The following is an 18,893-nucleotide window of genomic DNA, read 5'->3' as shown; positions in this document are numbered from 1 at the left end:
TTCAGTAGTTCCATTATTTCCTGATTGATATGAAAGCTATTAATATCTTAAAATCAACCCTGAATGCTACTACTCTGAGTTTCTCATGTATTAAAATTGTGTTCATAATATAACGAGACAAATTAATAATCATTAGAAAAGGGTAAATTAAAATTGATGAAATATGATATTAACAAGACTCGTATAGTCCTTAAGAGTCCTTAATTTTGACCAAATTCGGCAGGAGGTCTTTAATTTTAATCATCTGAAATTTCTGTTTTTTTTTATGATTGCCATATTGAATGCAAATTAGCATTTGGGGCAAATATTTTTGGTGATTCTTTTATAAATATAATTATCTTTTAAAAGAGTGAATAGGCTCATTGATTATAATTTGTTCCTATTTCTAATATAAATGGCGGAATACTCAAGTTTCTGAGCAAGAAGTGAAACATAAGCATTTCAAAATTATTTCATTTTTTCTAATGAAAAGCTCTTAAACAACTTTTTGCTTTTGGGAATGTGAATTTTTTATTAAGCGGTTCCAAATTTGGTGATTTTAAGATCACTTTCTATAGAAAATTTTTAATTCTGAAATCTGGGAATTTTCAACGATATTTAAAAAAAAAATATTATAACATTGATCAGTTTCATTAAAATAATGCTAATGTATTGAAATTGTATTCAGAAAATAACATTTATGTGAATCTTTTTTTTTTCTGCTGTCATAGATTGACATTACTTTCCATTTTGGCGACTTGTTATGCAATATTTTAAATCTGAAAAATTAACAAGGTAATAAATGCTTAAATTGCATTTTAGCACAATTTATGAAACAATTCTTAGTAAAAGCAATGTAATTAATTAAAAATACTCCCGTTTTAATTTTTTCACGGTAAGAGTTTTTCCCATGTAATTGTCTGAATATGCTTCAGTTTTTTCTATAAAATTAATTTGACACTTTTTTCCTCTGATTTTTTTTCATCATATTCCTGCCTTTCTGCTGTTACAGAATTGGTAGGGGTAAATTTTCTTTAGAATTTTAGACATTGCAACTTGGAAAGTTTTGAAGGATTTGAAGGCAAGATTTTATAGACCCACGGATCTAGAAGATTCCAGAAAAATTTCTTCATGGTGTTAAACGCGTAGTAGAGGTATTTTATGGAAAATGATGACCTTTTACTTTCTAGAGAATTTTCGGAAAAACAATGAAAACATAATATTTGAACGTTTTACTTCTGATACTAGAAGTCTTTTTCTTAACATGTTTATCTTCCCTTTGTTTTCTCTATTTTCCACTAGACACAAGCATTTCAAATATCAAAAATGCTTCTAATTTATCACATAAACAGGCATTTACAGAAAGGAATTTTTCTATTAATAAAGAAATTGAAAACTGACAATTTAAAAGATTCATCTTATATGTATCAATGCATCATCAGTGGTGTAGCTAAGGTGGGGTAAGTGGTGACACCTGTCTCCCGGGTGCAGCATCCTTGGGGGTACCAAACTGATGTTACAAAATTTTAGAATGAAATGTTTTTCATTCTTGACATACAGAAGGGGGCACAAAATCTTCAACTTTCCCTGGGCGCTGAAAACCTTAGCTACGGCTCTGTGCATCATATACAGGGCTGATGCTATGCATTTTCCCATCTGATACAATATATGCGGATAAATTCTTTTGCCTAGTACCTTCTTAAATTCTAAAATTTTGCCATTTCTGGATTTTTTTTGCTCGGTGTGTCACTAAATTCTAAATATTCTGCTACACCAGCTCTGTAATTGACCCTTACCATATATCATTTCATATTTACTCTGAATGCCCATATTACTAAAGAAATAAAAACACCTTTTCCTATCCATTCTAAATGCATCTAGGTTTTTCGAATAAAAGAAAACTTTAATTAAATCCAAAAATTCTAAAATTAAGAGGAAACCTATTGAAAAAAGAAACTGAATACATAAAGAGAAAGAAAATTATTCTTCAAAGATATGTACAGTTATTATTATGTAAATTAAGCAGTTGTGTATAATTTCAGCCTTTGCTATAATCATCCCTTCCCGTTTCTTCACCAGAAGGAAAGTCATTTAGATAGTTTTTACACTAAGGTTTTGGAGTTGTAAGATAGAATTTGTTTCTGGCCTTCGCTTGCACACTGCATTAGTTCCTACTAGTGCTGGTAATTTGTAATTATTCATCTTTGCATTATCACTGCTGATATTTGAATTCGTTACGTGATAATTACGTTACGACGAGTTACGAGTTTTTGTTACGATGTATTACCGAGCCAGCTTAGATTAAAATTAAATTGTGTAGTCTTTGACTACTAGTCCACATTTTTAGTTTTAATTTGACTGTTCCTGTGTAATTAGATCACCATAGGCTGTAGTTGATTTTTCTAGCATAAGAACATGCCGTTATGTTCTATGGGTTTTTTTTTTTTTTTTTTTTTTTTTTTTTTAATAAAAGAAGTTTATTTAAACCTTTATCTGACTTTCAGACATAACGATAATTTGCTTCACATCTGTGAAGGGTTTTGGACTATTTAGCTTGTATCAGATAAAAAAAAAAAAAAAAAAAACCCTCATAGGTACATAGTCGAGAGATTGACAAGTTAGGAGATAAAACACGCAGGAAATTGGTAGGAATATTGGCTTGCATATTGAAATAAATTTCTTATTGTTAGAAAAGATGCCTAAAGAGAAGGAAATTGATATAAATTAGCCAGAATGTCTGGAAAGGCTTCATATTAAAAAGGTGCACAAATATCATTTAAGAATTATGAATTTAAGAATTAGGTCATAAATTACATATATTTTAAACTGTGACATGTTAATAGATTGTGATTTTTACTGTGCTTTTTTAACAAATATTTTTACCCCAGGAACTCTACACGAAGTTATAACACTAACTGCATCAGACAGCCAGAGCACAATTAACTTTCAAAACTTGCCAACCATGCCTGCATCATCATGCCTTTCATGTTTGTTCTGATCAGCAGGCCTCTTGCTAGGCAAGCAGCAACAGTCAGTCTTCTATAATGAATCATGCTGATTATGATTTTACTTCTGATTTTAACCTATGCTATTTGACATAAAATCTACCTGCTATTTACTAAACCTCTAAACTGCGCAACTACGTGACAAAATGAGACATAAAAGAAAAAATCAACATAAAGCTAACTGTTAGTAAAACGTAAATAAAATGTCACTAATCTTCTTTAAAATGTGTCCAATTATTTTAGTTTAAATATCACGCTGAATAACAATCAAAAACTAAGCCCAACATTAAGGCTAAAAGTAAAAAAAAATTTTTTAAATTTTAAAATTTGCGCTGATTCGTAATGTTGGACTTTGTTTTTGATGTCCAACTATGTCCAGCTATTATAAGGGTAAAATATTTAATGCTACCTGATAAATTATATAAAGTTGGTTTTATTCTCAAATTTATTTTATAATTATGTTTAATAAGAATGCATTCTACTTGTGGGTCTATTTTATTCTTAGTATACTCTTACAAAAGGGAAGTTCAGGCTTAACTAATATCTTTAATTGAATTTATTCTGTTTCCCTTTGTTGATAAATCCTTGATTTTTTTCATTAATGGTCCTTAAAAGTACTTAACTTCCATGTGCAGAAATGTGTACAAACCCTTTATTAAGCTATAAAATTTCCTCATCTTTTTATGTAATAGTTTTCTTGCATTTTTAGGTTTTATCTATAACTGACATAGTTTTAAATCACACTGCAAATGAAAGTGAATGGCTCGAAGAACATCCCGAATCAACATATAATTTAATTAATTCACCTCATTTGAAGCCTGCATATTTATTGGATAGGGCAATATGGTACTTTTCTCTAGAAATAGCAGAAGCAAAGTGGTCTTCAAGTGGAATCCCACCAGCTGTGAATAATGAAGAACATATAAATGTAAGTTCCTGTTCTTAAGATAATTTTAGTTAGATTATTCATGTTCCTTAATGTAATTTCAGTTGAAATAAATTAATTGATTACATTATGTGAAAACTGAGATAAAAATGTCAGATTCATTATTATCTTGAAATTCGTTTGCAGTTAATTGATTACATTATGTGAAAACTGAGATAAAAATGTCAGATTCATTATTATCTTGAAATTCGTTTGCAGTGAACTTGAAATCATTGACAATTCTTGATGTTGATAGGTATTACAAATCTGAGTTTGAAGAAAGTTGAAATTGGGGAAAATTACCTTGATACAACATACCTTGATACATATGGCTATAAATCCTTTTCAGCATCTTTTCCCCCCTCTTTATTCTGGCTATGCATGGGAAATGAAATGAAAAAACCTGTTAATATCGCATGCCAGTAGTGAAGGGTTCCTTACTAATTCATACATAACAACATAAGTTTCATTAAACCTGCCACATCATGAGCTTCCTTGTGTTGTTAGCTTATAATTTAATCATGTATATTTATTATTTTGTCATATTTATCACATGGTAAAAAGTAAAACATTATTAAGGTAAAAAAAAACACACCGAGCAAATATTAATTTAGAAGTCAAACAAAAAATAAAATGTTAAGGAAATTATGTTTTAGTTTTTGTTTCATGAATAGTTTTTGCCAGTAGCTTATCTCCTGCCCAGCCATTTTCTCGTTCATTTGCACTTCAACAGCTGAAGCTGATGGTTCGGTAAAACCATTGAAACTAGTAATGTGAAAATTTGTAAATATATCGCTGATTTTTGTTGTTTGACTTCTAAATTAATGAAACATTATTCTTCATTAATAGTAGTGTAGCAATTTTTATAATCAATTAACTTGTATGCTATCGTAAAAATCATTCATTTGCTAGTGGACTCAGTTTATGTTTGTATGATATACAATTGCTCTCATGTAATTTACTTTGCTTTTCCTCAAAGAAATAAAGCATGGTTTACAATCATTCCTTTCTCTATGTTGAAAACAAATAAGAATTTTCTCTTCTATTAAAATCATGGGTATAATTTCACATCAATTATGCCATCAAGCTGTTGCAAGTAAAACAACAAACTCAAGAATGCTCGGAAAGAGACACAGACAAAGGAAGGCAGCAAATGTATTTAATCGAAACTATCATTGCAGACACAAAAGTTACATAGCAAGTCACCTAAGCTATTTGAGTAGTCTAAATCAGCGTTTCTTAAACTGTGGGTTGCGGGATCTTTAGCAGGAGGTCGGCAAAAATGTTAGCAGTTTTGATACTTCTGTAACGTATTATAATAATTTTACAATTACCAAATATTTTTACACAATGTATCTGAAAATAGACAAGGATATGACAATACAGAGAAAGAAAAAACGAAAATGTTTGTACGCATTCTTTTTATAATATAAATGTTCATTTGCACATGACGCTCTTATTTCATCTGTTACTAATTTAAAATTTTCACATTGTTCTATGTCTTAAAATTAGAAATTAAAGTTAATGACCTAAAACTGCAATAGTATATTACAGTACAAGTGAAAAAAATTGAGTTTCACTTGTTAGTGTGTCGGATATGCGCAATATTTATTGGGTCCCACAAAATTTTTGTAAATATTAAGAGGTCCTGGGGGTTGCGAAATAATCTTAAAGATTACGACTGAAAAAATTTAAGAAACCCTAATCTAAATAATACCAATATCTAGAATTCATGTTCTTTCTATATTGCGCTTAATATTTTCATTCAAATGTAATACTATAAAACGATTTGAATAAAACTTCTTTCACTAAATATTTCTATAATTCTCTGATATTATCCTTAATCCATTAGCTGATTATTATGTAAATGGTTAAAGTCATGGAAAGTAGGTAGTTTTGAGTTTTTCATGTAGTGACTAAATGTATACTGAGATTCAATTCTGATGAAGAAATCATCCATAACGGCTTTCTTTTCTGGCAAGGTCACCCTAGAGATATATATAACATTAATTACAAAAGGATTTATTGAATTTGTATATTTTAAAAAATTTTTGAGGAATATTGCTATGTTTCTAAAGTCTATAAATTTCCAAAATCTGTTTGGATTTTGAAGAATTACTGTGCAATATTTTTTTTTTTTCATATTAAAATCAGAGTATATGTGCAACTAAATGAATTTGCAATTGGCAGCTGAAATATTCACACTTATATTCACTATTCTAAGATATGGCAGTTTGTTCTAGAAAACCATTAGAAATTATATTATGAAAGTAAATTTTTATCATTTTTTATCTTTATTTTAAAATGCACTTTTAGGAGATTTAGAATATTAATCTTCTTAGGAGGCATTTTGAATTTTAATCACCTTTCCAAAAAGTAAAAAAGCGTTTATTTTATTATACTTTTGCAGAGCATTCAGAATATTATATACACACACATACATGCATATATTATATAGTATGGTATTTAAAAAAAACAGAATTATTCAAAATATTTTTGGGTTAATCTTTGGATTATGGCAACTTGTCGATTTTTTGGAACCAACCCTGCTACAGCAACCTGCTAGTTTTTGTTTGGACGCCATTTTGTTTTCACGAAGTAAAGGCATTTTTTTTTTTACTCAGCATTTTTTTTTCAACAATCTGCTATCCGAATTACGCTTATGCTAGAACTTTTATGGAACAAAAGTGCTTAATCATGATGAAGATTAGGTGCAAAATTGGGATAAAATGCAGAATCGCAAACAGCTTGCCGCGTTTTTAAGAATTGCACATATACGGTATCCATGTGCACGTCGACCTATTTTCACTTAAAAAAACATCCCAGAACTGCACAAAAATGGCATTGCGCACACTCTTGACTTTATCCATGTACACAAGTCCTAGCTAGTAACCTTTATCACCTTACCAAAATGTCGCCAAACTACCTGTTACCATATTCCAAAGATTAGCCTATTTTTGTGCAATATGCTGCTGACAATTGGTCAGTGTAGACGAAAAGTAAGAAATTTAGAACCCATTTTACAGAAGGACCCCCCAAAACATGAAATTCATTCCCCATAAATTTCAAATTATCTTATAAATATACAAAATAAGAATTAAGGAAATGTGAAATTAAAACCTAAAATTTGTAAATATCTGAAAAAATATACCAAAACTAATACCAGAAAAATAAATCGATTAAATCTAATGTAATGCTATCAGCAGGAGGATACATCAGACTCAATTACAATCCCCTTCCACTTAAAAACCCCTGTGTTTCTGCATTCAAAATTAGCTGATGAACTATTCTAAAGTTTTTTTTAACTATAACAATTCATCCAAAAATATTTTGAAGTCTTCCTTGATACAGGTTTTAAATTCATGTTCTTTATTTATTTTTGTTATTTTTATTTCAATTTTAAATTCAGTGAAAAAGTCTAATTTTATTCTTTTTCTTGATTTTAAAGTGAATTTTTTCTTGTCTCAAAGAGGACTTCAAAATTTTCGGATGAACTGTTATAATTAAAAAACTTGAGAACAGTTCATCAGCTAACTTTGAATATAGACATGCAAAGTTTTTAAGGGAGTCTGATGTATCCTTTTCTTGATAATATTTCATCAGATTTAATCGAATTCCTCTTTCTTATTTATTTTTCTGGTATTGATTTGGGTGTATTTTTTCAGATATTTATAATATTTAGGTTTCAACTTCATTTCTTTAATTCTTATTTTGTATTTTTATGGGATATTTTGAAATTTATTGGTATTGAAATTCACTTTTTCTGGCTCTTTGTTTAAAATGGATACTACATTTCTTACTTTATATATATATATATATATATATATATATCTAACTTGAATTTAACAAATATTCTCTATTTGTAAAATGCAAATTTAAAGTTAATTTTATATATATATATAATTTGAATTTAATAAACATCCTCTATTCGTAAAAAGCAAATTTAAAGCCAATTAAATTTTAAAGGCAAGAGTTTCTAAATTACTTTGGTTTTCTAAAAAATTTGGTTTTCTACTCTTAATTACTTTAATTATTCTAGTCTTTACTTACTAACTTCTCTAAATTCCTTTTGTTTAAATTTCTTATTAGTAATTCACAACATTTGGTTTTACTTTTGGTTTTGAATTTTCCTTTTGCCCTTGCCTACATGGATGATGAAACAAGAAATTAATAATTGATGAGTTAGTTTTGGAGGCAACTTTCCCTTGATAAGTCTGTCACCTGCCTGCTCAACAATTATTCACTTATACATTTTTATAAATTTTTAGGATTAAAAAATTTATTGGAATTATATATTATACATTTATTATATATTCATAGATTTTGATACTTGTACTTGATTTACATATGCTCTCATTTAAATGATATTGTAGATTAGTTCACAGCAATAATTAATCATTATTTGTAATTCAATTTCATTAAAAATTTAATTAACTTTAAATTTGCATTTTACGAATAGAGAATGTTTATTTAAATTTAATTTAACAATACTATATTCTTTTTGAAACAACATATATATAGGCTTTTATCAGTAATATATCATTTTGTTATTTGTTGATGGTAAAATTTGTGAATATTTTTAAGCTCTGAAAAATAATCTAGAAAATATTTTAAGTTGTACCTAATTCATGTTAATATTTTCCCCTTCATTTTAATATGTCCAAATAAGCAATATATAAAGCTGTTAACAAACTTGCATTTTTTAATGTGCTTTGTATTAAGAAAAACATTGATTCATACTTAATAGTATATTTTCAGGCTATTAAAGGTGCCTTGCAAGGTTACTTCAAACATCTTCTAAGGCTACACGAATTTTTTATGTTAGATGTTGATGAAATTGTGAATAAATTTTGGGAAATAGCTGGAGGTATTTTATTACTTTTCTTTATAAATTTTTATATAGTTTTATTTTCAGGTCAAATTCAAGCAATCTAAAAATTCTGTTTGCCTTTGGGGTGATTTGTTATTTTCTGTATAAACTTTGAGGAAGAGCATACAAAAGCAAGCCATATTTGCATATGAAAGTATGTCCACAAATATTAACCAGATATACCTGAAAATACAGTTTTACTTCACAGATTAACTAGTTTTGACCATCATATATAATACTAGTCCAAATGGCATGTTTGGTTTTCCAAATTCAGAGATGGTTGGATATACACATAGCTACTCCATATACACATATGGAGTAGCTAAGAGAAATGATAAACTGTGTTAAGTAATCATACATCAGTTTGATTGCCATCAATGTACAAAACTCCGGTTGCAGCATGTTATTTTGGTGTACCTAAGTTTGTTATATGATGCATATTCCATTAGTAAAGGTTCTATCTAGTTGTTGATTGACCATCAGTGATGGTCAGCCATTAGATCACTGGCATAGTTGATCATAAGTAGGCAATAAATGTAGATATTTTTTTTAAGTAAAACTAAAATGAATCTCACTGGTGCTTGTAGATGATCACTGGCATTAGCCATTATTTCAGCTGTGTGAGATAAAATATTTTTATTATTAAGAATATTTTGAACATCATAGTGCTAAGATAATTTCTTTACCTGTTTTTTGCTCTTATGAGAAATATTCACTTCTTTCATTGTTTAGTTTCTTATATATTTACAATAAAAGCCCAGCTATCCAGCATTCAACTACCTGGAAGCTCAAATAACTAGAGTGCAGGTTTCAGATTTTAAATTACATCCAAAGAGGCATTTTTTTTTTTTTTTTTTTTTTTTTTAGATTTGTGTGTTACCTTTATTTATTAAATACCAAGTTCTTTTCACTTAAACCATAAAATTCATTTCAATAGCAATGTCGCAAAATAATTTAAAAATGAGTGTATCTTTAGAATTTCCAATGCACAGTTCCGCGCGCTGGAGATAAAAAGGTTCTCCCCGTTGAGTTTTGCCATTGCTCGCTTTGAAATCCTTGAGTTTGTTATTAAAAAATTTGGATAAGCTACATCCCTCCAGAAGGTTCTGTCTGGCCCACAGATAGAATTTTAATTTGCCGGTCAGAGGCAAATTAAAAGAAATATATATTTATATATTAGATATCCATTTCCTTTTCTACTTTGTTTAAATATAATTTTTTCTTCCCTTTTTTTTCAAAGGACTGATGATCTTTTTACTGTCTAATTTTGTTCTACAAAACATAAATCAATGGAAATAGCAAGCACAGGCAACTTTCAATTGGTTATGTGTTAAAAGCAGAAGTTCTTTGTTAGTTATAGCTGTAGATTCGTGCCAACAAGCATTATCTCTTTCTTGGGGAGCAGACATATGGGAATCCAATATAGGTGAATTATACCTCACATGTGTGCAGACTGCTCATTTTAAGCTCCAGCCAGCATCTTTTTCTTTTGGCGAGAGTTCTAATATTATTGATTGCATACATATAGCATCATTGTGAATAGTCGTGAAATTATTAAAAGTATAATGTAGCTGGTGCTTGTTTGGGTTATTCATAAAATATTTCAACCCTAAAATGGCCACTAAAAAACACTAAGTTGATTCAGAGTGCCATGCGTTTAAAGATGACTGGACCTGGAAATATTTTTACTGTTGTAAAAGATAAACCAGTGAGTCTTATCTGCAATGAAAATGTAGCAGTGTTTAAAGAATATAACATTTCCGTCATTTCACATCTAAGCATAAGAATTCCAATTTTGAAGAAATGTCCGAGTATGAAAGAAAACAAAATGCAGAAAGTCTTTGTAAAAAATTATCAGGGTGACAAATCTTTTCCAGAAGGTAAACTGTATCCAAGAAGCAGCTACACATGCATGTTACATTGTAACATACAATATTGCTAAAAATAATAAAGCTCTCAGTGATGGGGAGTTCATTAAACAATGCATGCTCCAAGTTTGTGATGTTTTATGTCCAGACAAGAAAAATAATTTTGAGACTGTAAGCTTATCTCAAAAAATGGTGACTTCTAGAATCGAAGACATTGATAAAAATTTGACATCACAATTAGATTCAGAGATTGGCCAGTTTAAATTTTGCTCCATAGCTATGGATGAAAGCACTGATATATAAATGATACTGCTTGATAAATGATACTGGTGTGCATGCGTTCTTTAAAGGGAACTACAATGGGATGTGATATTTTTCGTGAATTTCAGGAAGGGCCTTTAACTTGCCTGTAACAAATATATGTAATATTATGACTGATGGAGCACTAAATATGACAGGTAAAAAAATAAGAATTTCTTGGACTCTTTAATCAAAACTATCGTGGGAACAATGTTGGGAATATCGTGGGAACAAAACTTACAAATCCAACGACACTGAAAGCTGAATTTTCATTATTTGAGGCAACGAATAAATGAACAAAAAACTTAGATTTGTTATTTGATGCCCTGAAAACTATAAAACCAAGCTCAGTAGCTAGTGAACGATTGTTTTCAATTTCAGACAATATTGTGTCTAAAATAAGGACAAGACTTAGCCACCATTCAGTGGATATTTTATGTTTTTAAAATCCTCTTTTTTTAGGAGAAGTTAAAATTAGTGAAAATATGTTTAAATATTATTTGAAATTTTTGTTTGTGTTTTCGTTATTTGGTGTAAGTGATATGTATATGTAATTCTTCATTTTTTAAAATATCTTGACTTTGATATTGATTTTGTATATGTATATGTAATAATTAATTATTTTTTATATTTTGACTTTGATATTGATTTCGTTACTTTGTGTAAGTAATGTGTATATGTAATTCTTAATTTTTTTAATATTTTGATTTCTTTTTTTGTTATTTTATATAAATTAAATTAAATATTTTTCCTATTCTATTTTTTTGATAAAAATTCAAAAACTGGTTAAAACTGGTTTTTATGGAAATATTGAATTTGAAAACTGGCTTTTCAAAACCCTAAGTTATTGTATAAACTCTAATCTTCAAGGTTAAAATTGCTGCTACGAAATGTTCAGCCATTGTTGACATGTATGAATACCTGAATAATTTACACAAATTGCCTTGATGTTTGCTGTTATAGTAATTGGATTGTAACTGCAATTAAATTGAAAGAGCATATAATGCCTAATCTCTGAGTTTTTTCCTATTTACTGTAGTTCATTTCATAAAAGATGTTTAACAGTTTCTAACAAATCTCAACTAAAGGCACAATATTTAGTCACTTTAACAGTCAAACTGGAATGTTATCAATGTTACAGTGACTTTAAGAAGCATGCAAAAGCATGTATTTTCTAAAACTATTTAAGCCAATAAAATGGATATACGTTATATATTTGTCAATATTCTTTATCCAATTTAATGCAATTTTTAGTCAATTACAGATTGAGTGATTAAATTTGCTAGCTTTAATGATTAAGTGCAGCTGCTACTTTAAGATGGAAGTACCCAATTAATTTTCCACTTCACCATTTCCACTAAGACAGACTTATCGATTTGAAAAGGTGTCAGCAGAAGCTAATATATATTATGCAATTATTTGGGTATTTAAGATGGCCATTGGCCTTTTGATATTATATGAATTATTAAAATCATTCTAAGCTACTGACAAAATTTTTTAAATTGACGAGTCTACAGTTTTAAATGGTTGATATGCTAGTCCATTATTTTAATCTGCCACTGAAATTAAATATTTATTATTACTAATGAACAAATTCAGCAGACTTTTCAGAAAATTCAGTACTATTCTGTTATTAGGACAGGATTCAGAAATGTATGTATGTATGTTTTTATGTTTGCAATGTATATGTGTAAATATGAATGTATGTATGTACATATACACATACATACGCATGTGCATACATTTCTGAATCCTGTCCCGATAAAGAACTTTACCGAAAATTCTTGTCAATAATTGAAATTAATATTTTTAATGAATGAAATTTAGAAAAAGAATTATACATTTCTTAATAAAATTGTCATAATTTTAAGTTTCCATTACCTTTTTAAGTGAATATTGAATTTTAGAGCCAGATCGCTTATTGAAGAAACAGTCTGGTGAACTGAAAATAATACAAGATCCTGAATATAGGAGGTTCAAAAGTACCATTAATATGGATTTGGCACTAAGTATATATGCACCAAATAAGTAAGTTTATAGTATGTTGTTGAAGTTAATTAAGCCATAATTTAAGCAAGTTACTGATTGTACTATTGAAATGTTGATATTGTATTGATATAAAATATAACTTTTTTTTTTAATCTTTGCATAACAGTTCTCAATTTTAACTGTCTATGAAGTTTATTGTTGATTCAAAGTATATTTTTGTGGATAGTAGAAATTCTCAGAAAGTGAGAAAAAAATCGCCTATTAAAAATTCTATAAGAAATTTTGGAATCTTGCATTTGCATCAAATTATTTTATGTTACATTTAATAATATCCATTGTATATTTTGAATGGAATGCAGGCAAAATGCTAAAACTTTAGATTAATGTAGAATATTGAAATACATTTTGATATAGAGTAGACTGAATTTTTTATTAGCTAATGGACATAAATGTAATGAAAGGGAAAATGATTATTTAATTTTGAGTATATGCTTGCCTTTTAATGTGCAGAGTAGTTAATTTACTAAGATATATATTTGAAGTAGAATGTGGAAATTCATTTTCTCAAATTTTCAGGGATCAGTAGAATATTAATGGGGAAGTTAAAGCAACAAGCATCAGTGTAATACTCATAAATGTGGAGAATAACTTTTGTAGTTTTAAATACAGAACCTTCTTCTTCATCTGCAGAAGTGCGAATGACAAAAGAGAAGCCAGTGATAAGATATGGTAAGGTGATAAAAATGAGAGGAAGAAAGTCGGGCTACTTTCTTCCTGTCATTCTTTTCACTGGCTTCTCTTTCATCATTTGCATTTCTGCAGCTGAAGAAAAAGGTTCTATACTTAAATTTTCGAAACTAATCAGGCAAATTTATGAATATTGCTCTGATTCTTGTTGCTTTAACTCCTTCAATAATTATTATTTGGCATGTTATTTTAACACGTCTGTATAGTCTTATTCATAGTGTTTTAAATTGCATTATCAAGAACATTATTTATGCCTGTATTTGAGAAAATGTTTTAAAAGCATATAAACTAACAATATTTAAATTGTATTATCAACTATAGTATTTAAGCATCTGTTTTTGAAAAATCCTTTAGAAGATTATATGTACATTATTAGTTGAAAGTACAATGCCTGGCTAGTTTTTAAGGTAAATCATATATATTTATATATTTTGATTTTTTTTTTTTTTTTGTTTTGTTTTAGTTTTTAGTTTTAATGAAGTAATTATCTGCTTAGAAATTTATTGAGTGAAAGCATTTTTCCCCAAAGCAGTAGCTTTTATGTAATTATATTTTTTATTACTCTAACTTGTTAATTTTGTTGGACAAACCAGCAGGGGTTTTTATAAACTTACGTATTGGAAAAAGTTGACAATTTCAGTCACATTAATTTTTTTACTTGTAATATATACCAGATGTGGTTTATTGTTATTACAAAGATTGAGAATGGGCATAAACATGTAGAAGCCTTCAAAATCAAATAAAGGCATAAAAAAGTTTACATTAAATGTGTATAAGTGATTATTTGGTTCTCTTCAACTTAAAGTTTCTTTAGCATAAATTTTCCCCATGTGTGTTAAAGATGAAATAATTTAAAATATTTGAAAAGAAGATCTTGATTTTGTCAAATGGCCATTAGAATGAAAACAGAATGAACAATAATTAACCATTGGCTGCTTTAAGTTATAAACTCCCAGGTACCTGCAGATCCGTTGATATGCTAAAGCAGGGATCTCCAATTTGGCTGCAAAAAGATTTAAATAATTTTTTAAAATTTAAAATAAGCAAAGTAAACCTACACATTAATTATTTTATATAACAATACAATATAATTATTAATTATTTTATATACAATATAGGATCTATAAATACATTGCCTGTCATGCATATTTTTAATAAAGCATATTATAAACATCATACACTGTTTCTAAATTTACAATAAGTGAAATGCAGTTATAACCAATATGGCCTGTGAGTGAAAAAGTTTGGTGACCCCTCTGATAAAGCATCAGAGGAACTGTCTTTAAACGCAAGAAAAGTACACTTATATGAATCATGAGCATGAACTGTTCAGCTTTTAAGGGTTTTTTTTATGAAACATTAAATGTCAAATTGATTTGAAACCTTGATTTCATTGTACCTGTAAAAAATTTTTATTAACAACATATTCCTGCATCTGTATGGATCATGTGCTGCTCATCCATGAAATTTCAAATTTCTAGTTCTCTTAGTTTCAAGAATTCTTCTCCCCTTTTTTTGATATTGCATTGGAATTGACAGTTTTGTACATATGATGTAGCTGAAAATACTAAAAGTATATTTTATTGAAGCTTGATTGTGAATTTATTCATTCAAATAAAGTTTGATTAAATTAACTGAGCTTGTATTGCAAGATATATGGCTTAGACTTTTTTTTTTTTTTTTTTTGTTGTTGTTGTTGTTGTTTCTGATTATCCAAATGAAAAGTACTCCCAAGACCATACGCTGTGTTGCCAAAATAGGCAAACCATGATGTTGCCACACTGTATTCATATGACCACCCATATATATACACAAGTATGTTGTAGATAAGAGCTAATTTCTGTCTTTTCTCATTATTTATTGTTTTTTTTTTTTTTTTTTTTATTATTATTATTATTATTATTATTTGAGTGTCATTTTTCCCCCTTGTAAGGAATCATATTGGGACTGCAGAGTTTACCTGCTGATGAAAAGAAAGTGTTACATTTCTTCAGAAATCTGGCATTTTTTTCAGCAACAGAGAATGCAAAAATTTGCATACTATTAAGCTGTGCTTCTTAAGCTACTGAATTTTGTGGATGAAAATTTGTAAAAATGCCAAATTTGTGTAATTTTTTGAATGAAAGTAGATTTCTGTGTGCATGAGGAGAATAATAGTTTGCACAATGCCAAGTTGTGTATGGTTCTGGGTTTGTGCAATTCTTTGATATGTTTTTAAGCTAAAACAGATCACTGTACATATGATGATGACAGTGCCAAAAAAGAAAAAAAAAAAGTACTTTTTATGGATTTTTTTTTTTTTTTCATTTTTAGTTTTGTTAATTGTTACTGTTTTATGTAATTCTTAGTGTGCCACCATTTTAGAAAATGGCTGTTGTCTGCTGCATCTTAACTTTGCAAGTTTTCAGGAAGAGGTGTAAATAATCAAAAAGCAAAAACTACCTTTATATATATAAATTCCATACTGAAAATCAGCTTTATATTAGATTCTAAATGTAATGACAATCTAATTCTTTAATATTTTGGGGGGTTGCTTGATTTATCATATAAAAATGCCACAATTGAGGCAAGGTACAAATTTGTACATTATGAAAAGAGGAAATGCCTTTGGAGAGATACATTTTTATAATGATAAAATACAACTCACTAACTTTTAGAAATCTGCCATTTAAAAATATTAGGATGCATGCTTTGTAATATTAAGTTTTATTAAAGTTTTAATTACTGGCCCTTATCTTTCCATTATTTTTCTGCATTTTGTGATTTTGATAGGGTCAAAATTCTGAAAATTTAGTAAATTTCAAACTTCATTTATATTTGATATAAATTGAAAAAACTTATGTTAGTTCCATTTTTATATTTTGTCTTTAGTGTACACAGAAAGAGAATGCCATTATAACCATGTCAAGTAGCTTATATCTAAGTATGTGATTAATAAGTTAAAGCTAAACTTATTTTGCTTTATGCTTCAGTAAAAAGTACTTTATTCATTTCCTAATATACTAATTAGCTATCATTGTTCAGGGAAGGAGGCACATATTAGTATTATCATCATCTGAATTCATGACAGTCTATTTCCCATATATTTCTTGTCTATTTGAAAATAGGAACTTTATTGTATTAGTGTTGTAGATACCTTTGTTTTTTTCACAAATGTAAATAATTAGTGTGTGAATGCATATTTGCAATATAAAATGACATCAAGTTCCAAACATTTTTAGGATGATGAGTATTCCAGAAATCAACAAGAGCTGTGACAATCTTAGACATAAATTGGAAGAATTGAATAATGCAAAGAAAGGAGAAATTGATATGCATTTTTATGCTGCTGTTGAAAATATTCTTTCAGCTGTTCGCTATGAAAGACTGAACCCTTCTGGTCCAAAACTTAAAGCACTTTCTGCTCAACATCCGTTAGTGCCCCAGTAAGTAAAGTGTGTATAATATATAATAATAATATAAATAGTAAATATATATAATAACTCATAATATGCCTGCCTGCACATTTATTTTGTATAACCTGTTCATAAAGTATCATATCATTTATAATTATTTTACGTTTTTTCATAGTCCCCGCCCCCCGATTCATGGTGTTATTTTTTTTTTTTTTTTTTTTTAGGTATTTCAAAAATTATGGAATTGATACAGATATTCAAGAGGATGAAAAACTGATGTTCTCCCCTCAAGCCTGTTACATAATGGCTCATAATGGTTGGGTTATGGGTGACAATCCACTAAAAAATTTTGCTGAGCCTGGATCAAATGTTTATTTAAGACGTGAATTAGTAGCATGGGGTGATAGTGTTAAATTACGATATGGCAATAAACCAGAAGATTCACCATATCTTTGGAGCCATATGACAGAATATGTTCAACAATTATCTCGTGTATTCTATGGACTTCGACTTGATAATTGTCACAGCACACCTATACATGTTGCTGAGGTATGCTTATTTTGCTTTTTATGTGCATGTTTCCTTTATTCATCCATGCTTTTAAAACTTTATAATGGCAAAACTACAGTTTTATTACAACAAATTATATGTGCCCTTAAAAAATAAGGAAAATAATCGATTATTATGTGTACCATGATTTTTGTACCTTCATCAGCAGATAAAATTTAAAGGACTGGAAATTTGATTCATGACTTCTCTAAAAAATTCATTATTTTGCTGTAACATCAGCAGAGAATTGTGTACATAATTCTTCAGTACTAGTAAGCCTCTGATTCTATAAAAAATTGAATAAGCACGAAACTCTTGGCAGTATATGAATTGCTTGGAAATGAGATTGAGAGAATTAATAAATAGAAAATTAATCTAACTTTAAAGCTATATATACATTTTGAGATTTATATAAGATTTTACCTCAAGTCACTTTACCGATCTTAGTTACTAACCTTTGCAATAAGTAAAATAAAATTCTGGCTCAAATCATTTTCCATATCCTAGTTGCTAACCTTTCAGATAAGTAAAATCGAGGTGTGTGAGAATTTTGTCTCAGCTCAAATCCTGTACTCTATGCCTATAACTCTGGAATGTGTAAAAGCAGTGTATAGCTTAAAATTATTCGTATATTCTTTTAATTGAAATGACCAACCAGCATACATTATACATCCTGCTCCACAATCAACTCTTGTTTTCAGTCTCCAACCATCTGGCTCAAATATTTTTTTTTTTTTTTGATCTGTTAATATTATTAAGTGCATAGACAAAAACTACCATTTTTTTTACTACTTATTGATGTTAACTTGTGGAGCGCACAGAGAGAACTATTATTTGACTGCTCAATAATCTTTCTCAGGTTATTTTTTGGTTACTCTAATTTTAGAAAACATTTCTTTTAAATAGAAACGTTGTGTGCATGCCACATGCATTCTTTTCCCTTCACCCTTTTATTTTCCTTTGCCATTTTTTGTCTTTGCCTTTCTGAGGCATATTAATTAAGATACTAATGTCACTGCTAATACTGGAAGTAATTATTAAAGTAACAATAAATAATAACTAAAGTAAACAATAACTTCAAACTTCAGTAGTCAACTCATGCCTTAAAGCTCATTTATCTTATAATATCTTAAAACTAACATCAAAACAGTTGGCAGAATACAAACCATAAAATTAGATCATATTAATAAAGTATATAACATCCTATTGATTGTATTATCACAATCTTAAAATTTGCAATTTTAAATATATTAAAATAACATCTTG

At 28.6% G+C, this 18,893-nt stretch overlaps 1 protein-coding gene across 4 annotated transcripts in view; it reads left to right on the top strand.

The window, feature by feature from the left end:
• Nucleotides 1-18,893, top strand: part of LOC118201712 (glycogen debranching enzyme) — a 155,497-nt gene that overhangs the window by 37,591 nt on the left and 99,013 nt on the right. For all 4 annotated transcript variants that reach the window (XM_085820784.1, XM_035373860.2, XM_035373859.2 and 1 more), the window contains exons 5-9: nucleotides 3,694-3,912; nucleotides 8,668-8,776; nucleotides 12,855-12,975; nucleotides 16,905-17,108; nucleotides 17,303-17,627. In XM_085820784.1, the coding sequence (XP_085676910.1) occupies nucleotides 3,694-3,912; nucleotides 8,668-8,776; nucleotides 12,855-12,975; nucleotides 16,905-17,108; nucleotides 17,303-17,627 (978 nt within the window). The remainder of the gene's footprint in view (nucleotides 1-3,693; nucleotides 3,913-8,667; nucleotides 8,777-12,854; nucleotides 12,976-16,904; nucleotides 17,109-17,302; nucleotides 17,628-18,893) is intronic.

The sequence above is a fragment of the Stegodyphus dumicola genome, chromosome 7 (assembly GCF_044657685.1).
Source record: "Stegodyphus dumicola isolate Sdum_Otavi_A_Nest chromosome 7, ASM4465768v1".
NCBI classification, from domain to species: Eukaryota; Metazoa; Arthropoda; class Arachnida; order Araneae; family Eresidae; genus Stegodyphus; species Stegodyphus dumicola.
This window is presented reverse-complemented; position numbering and strand designations above follow the sequence as displayed.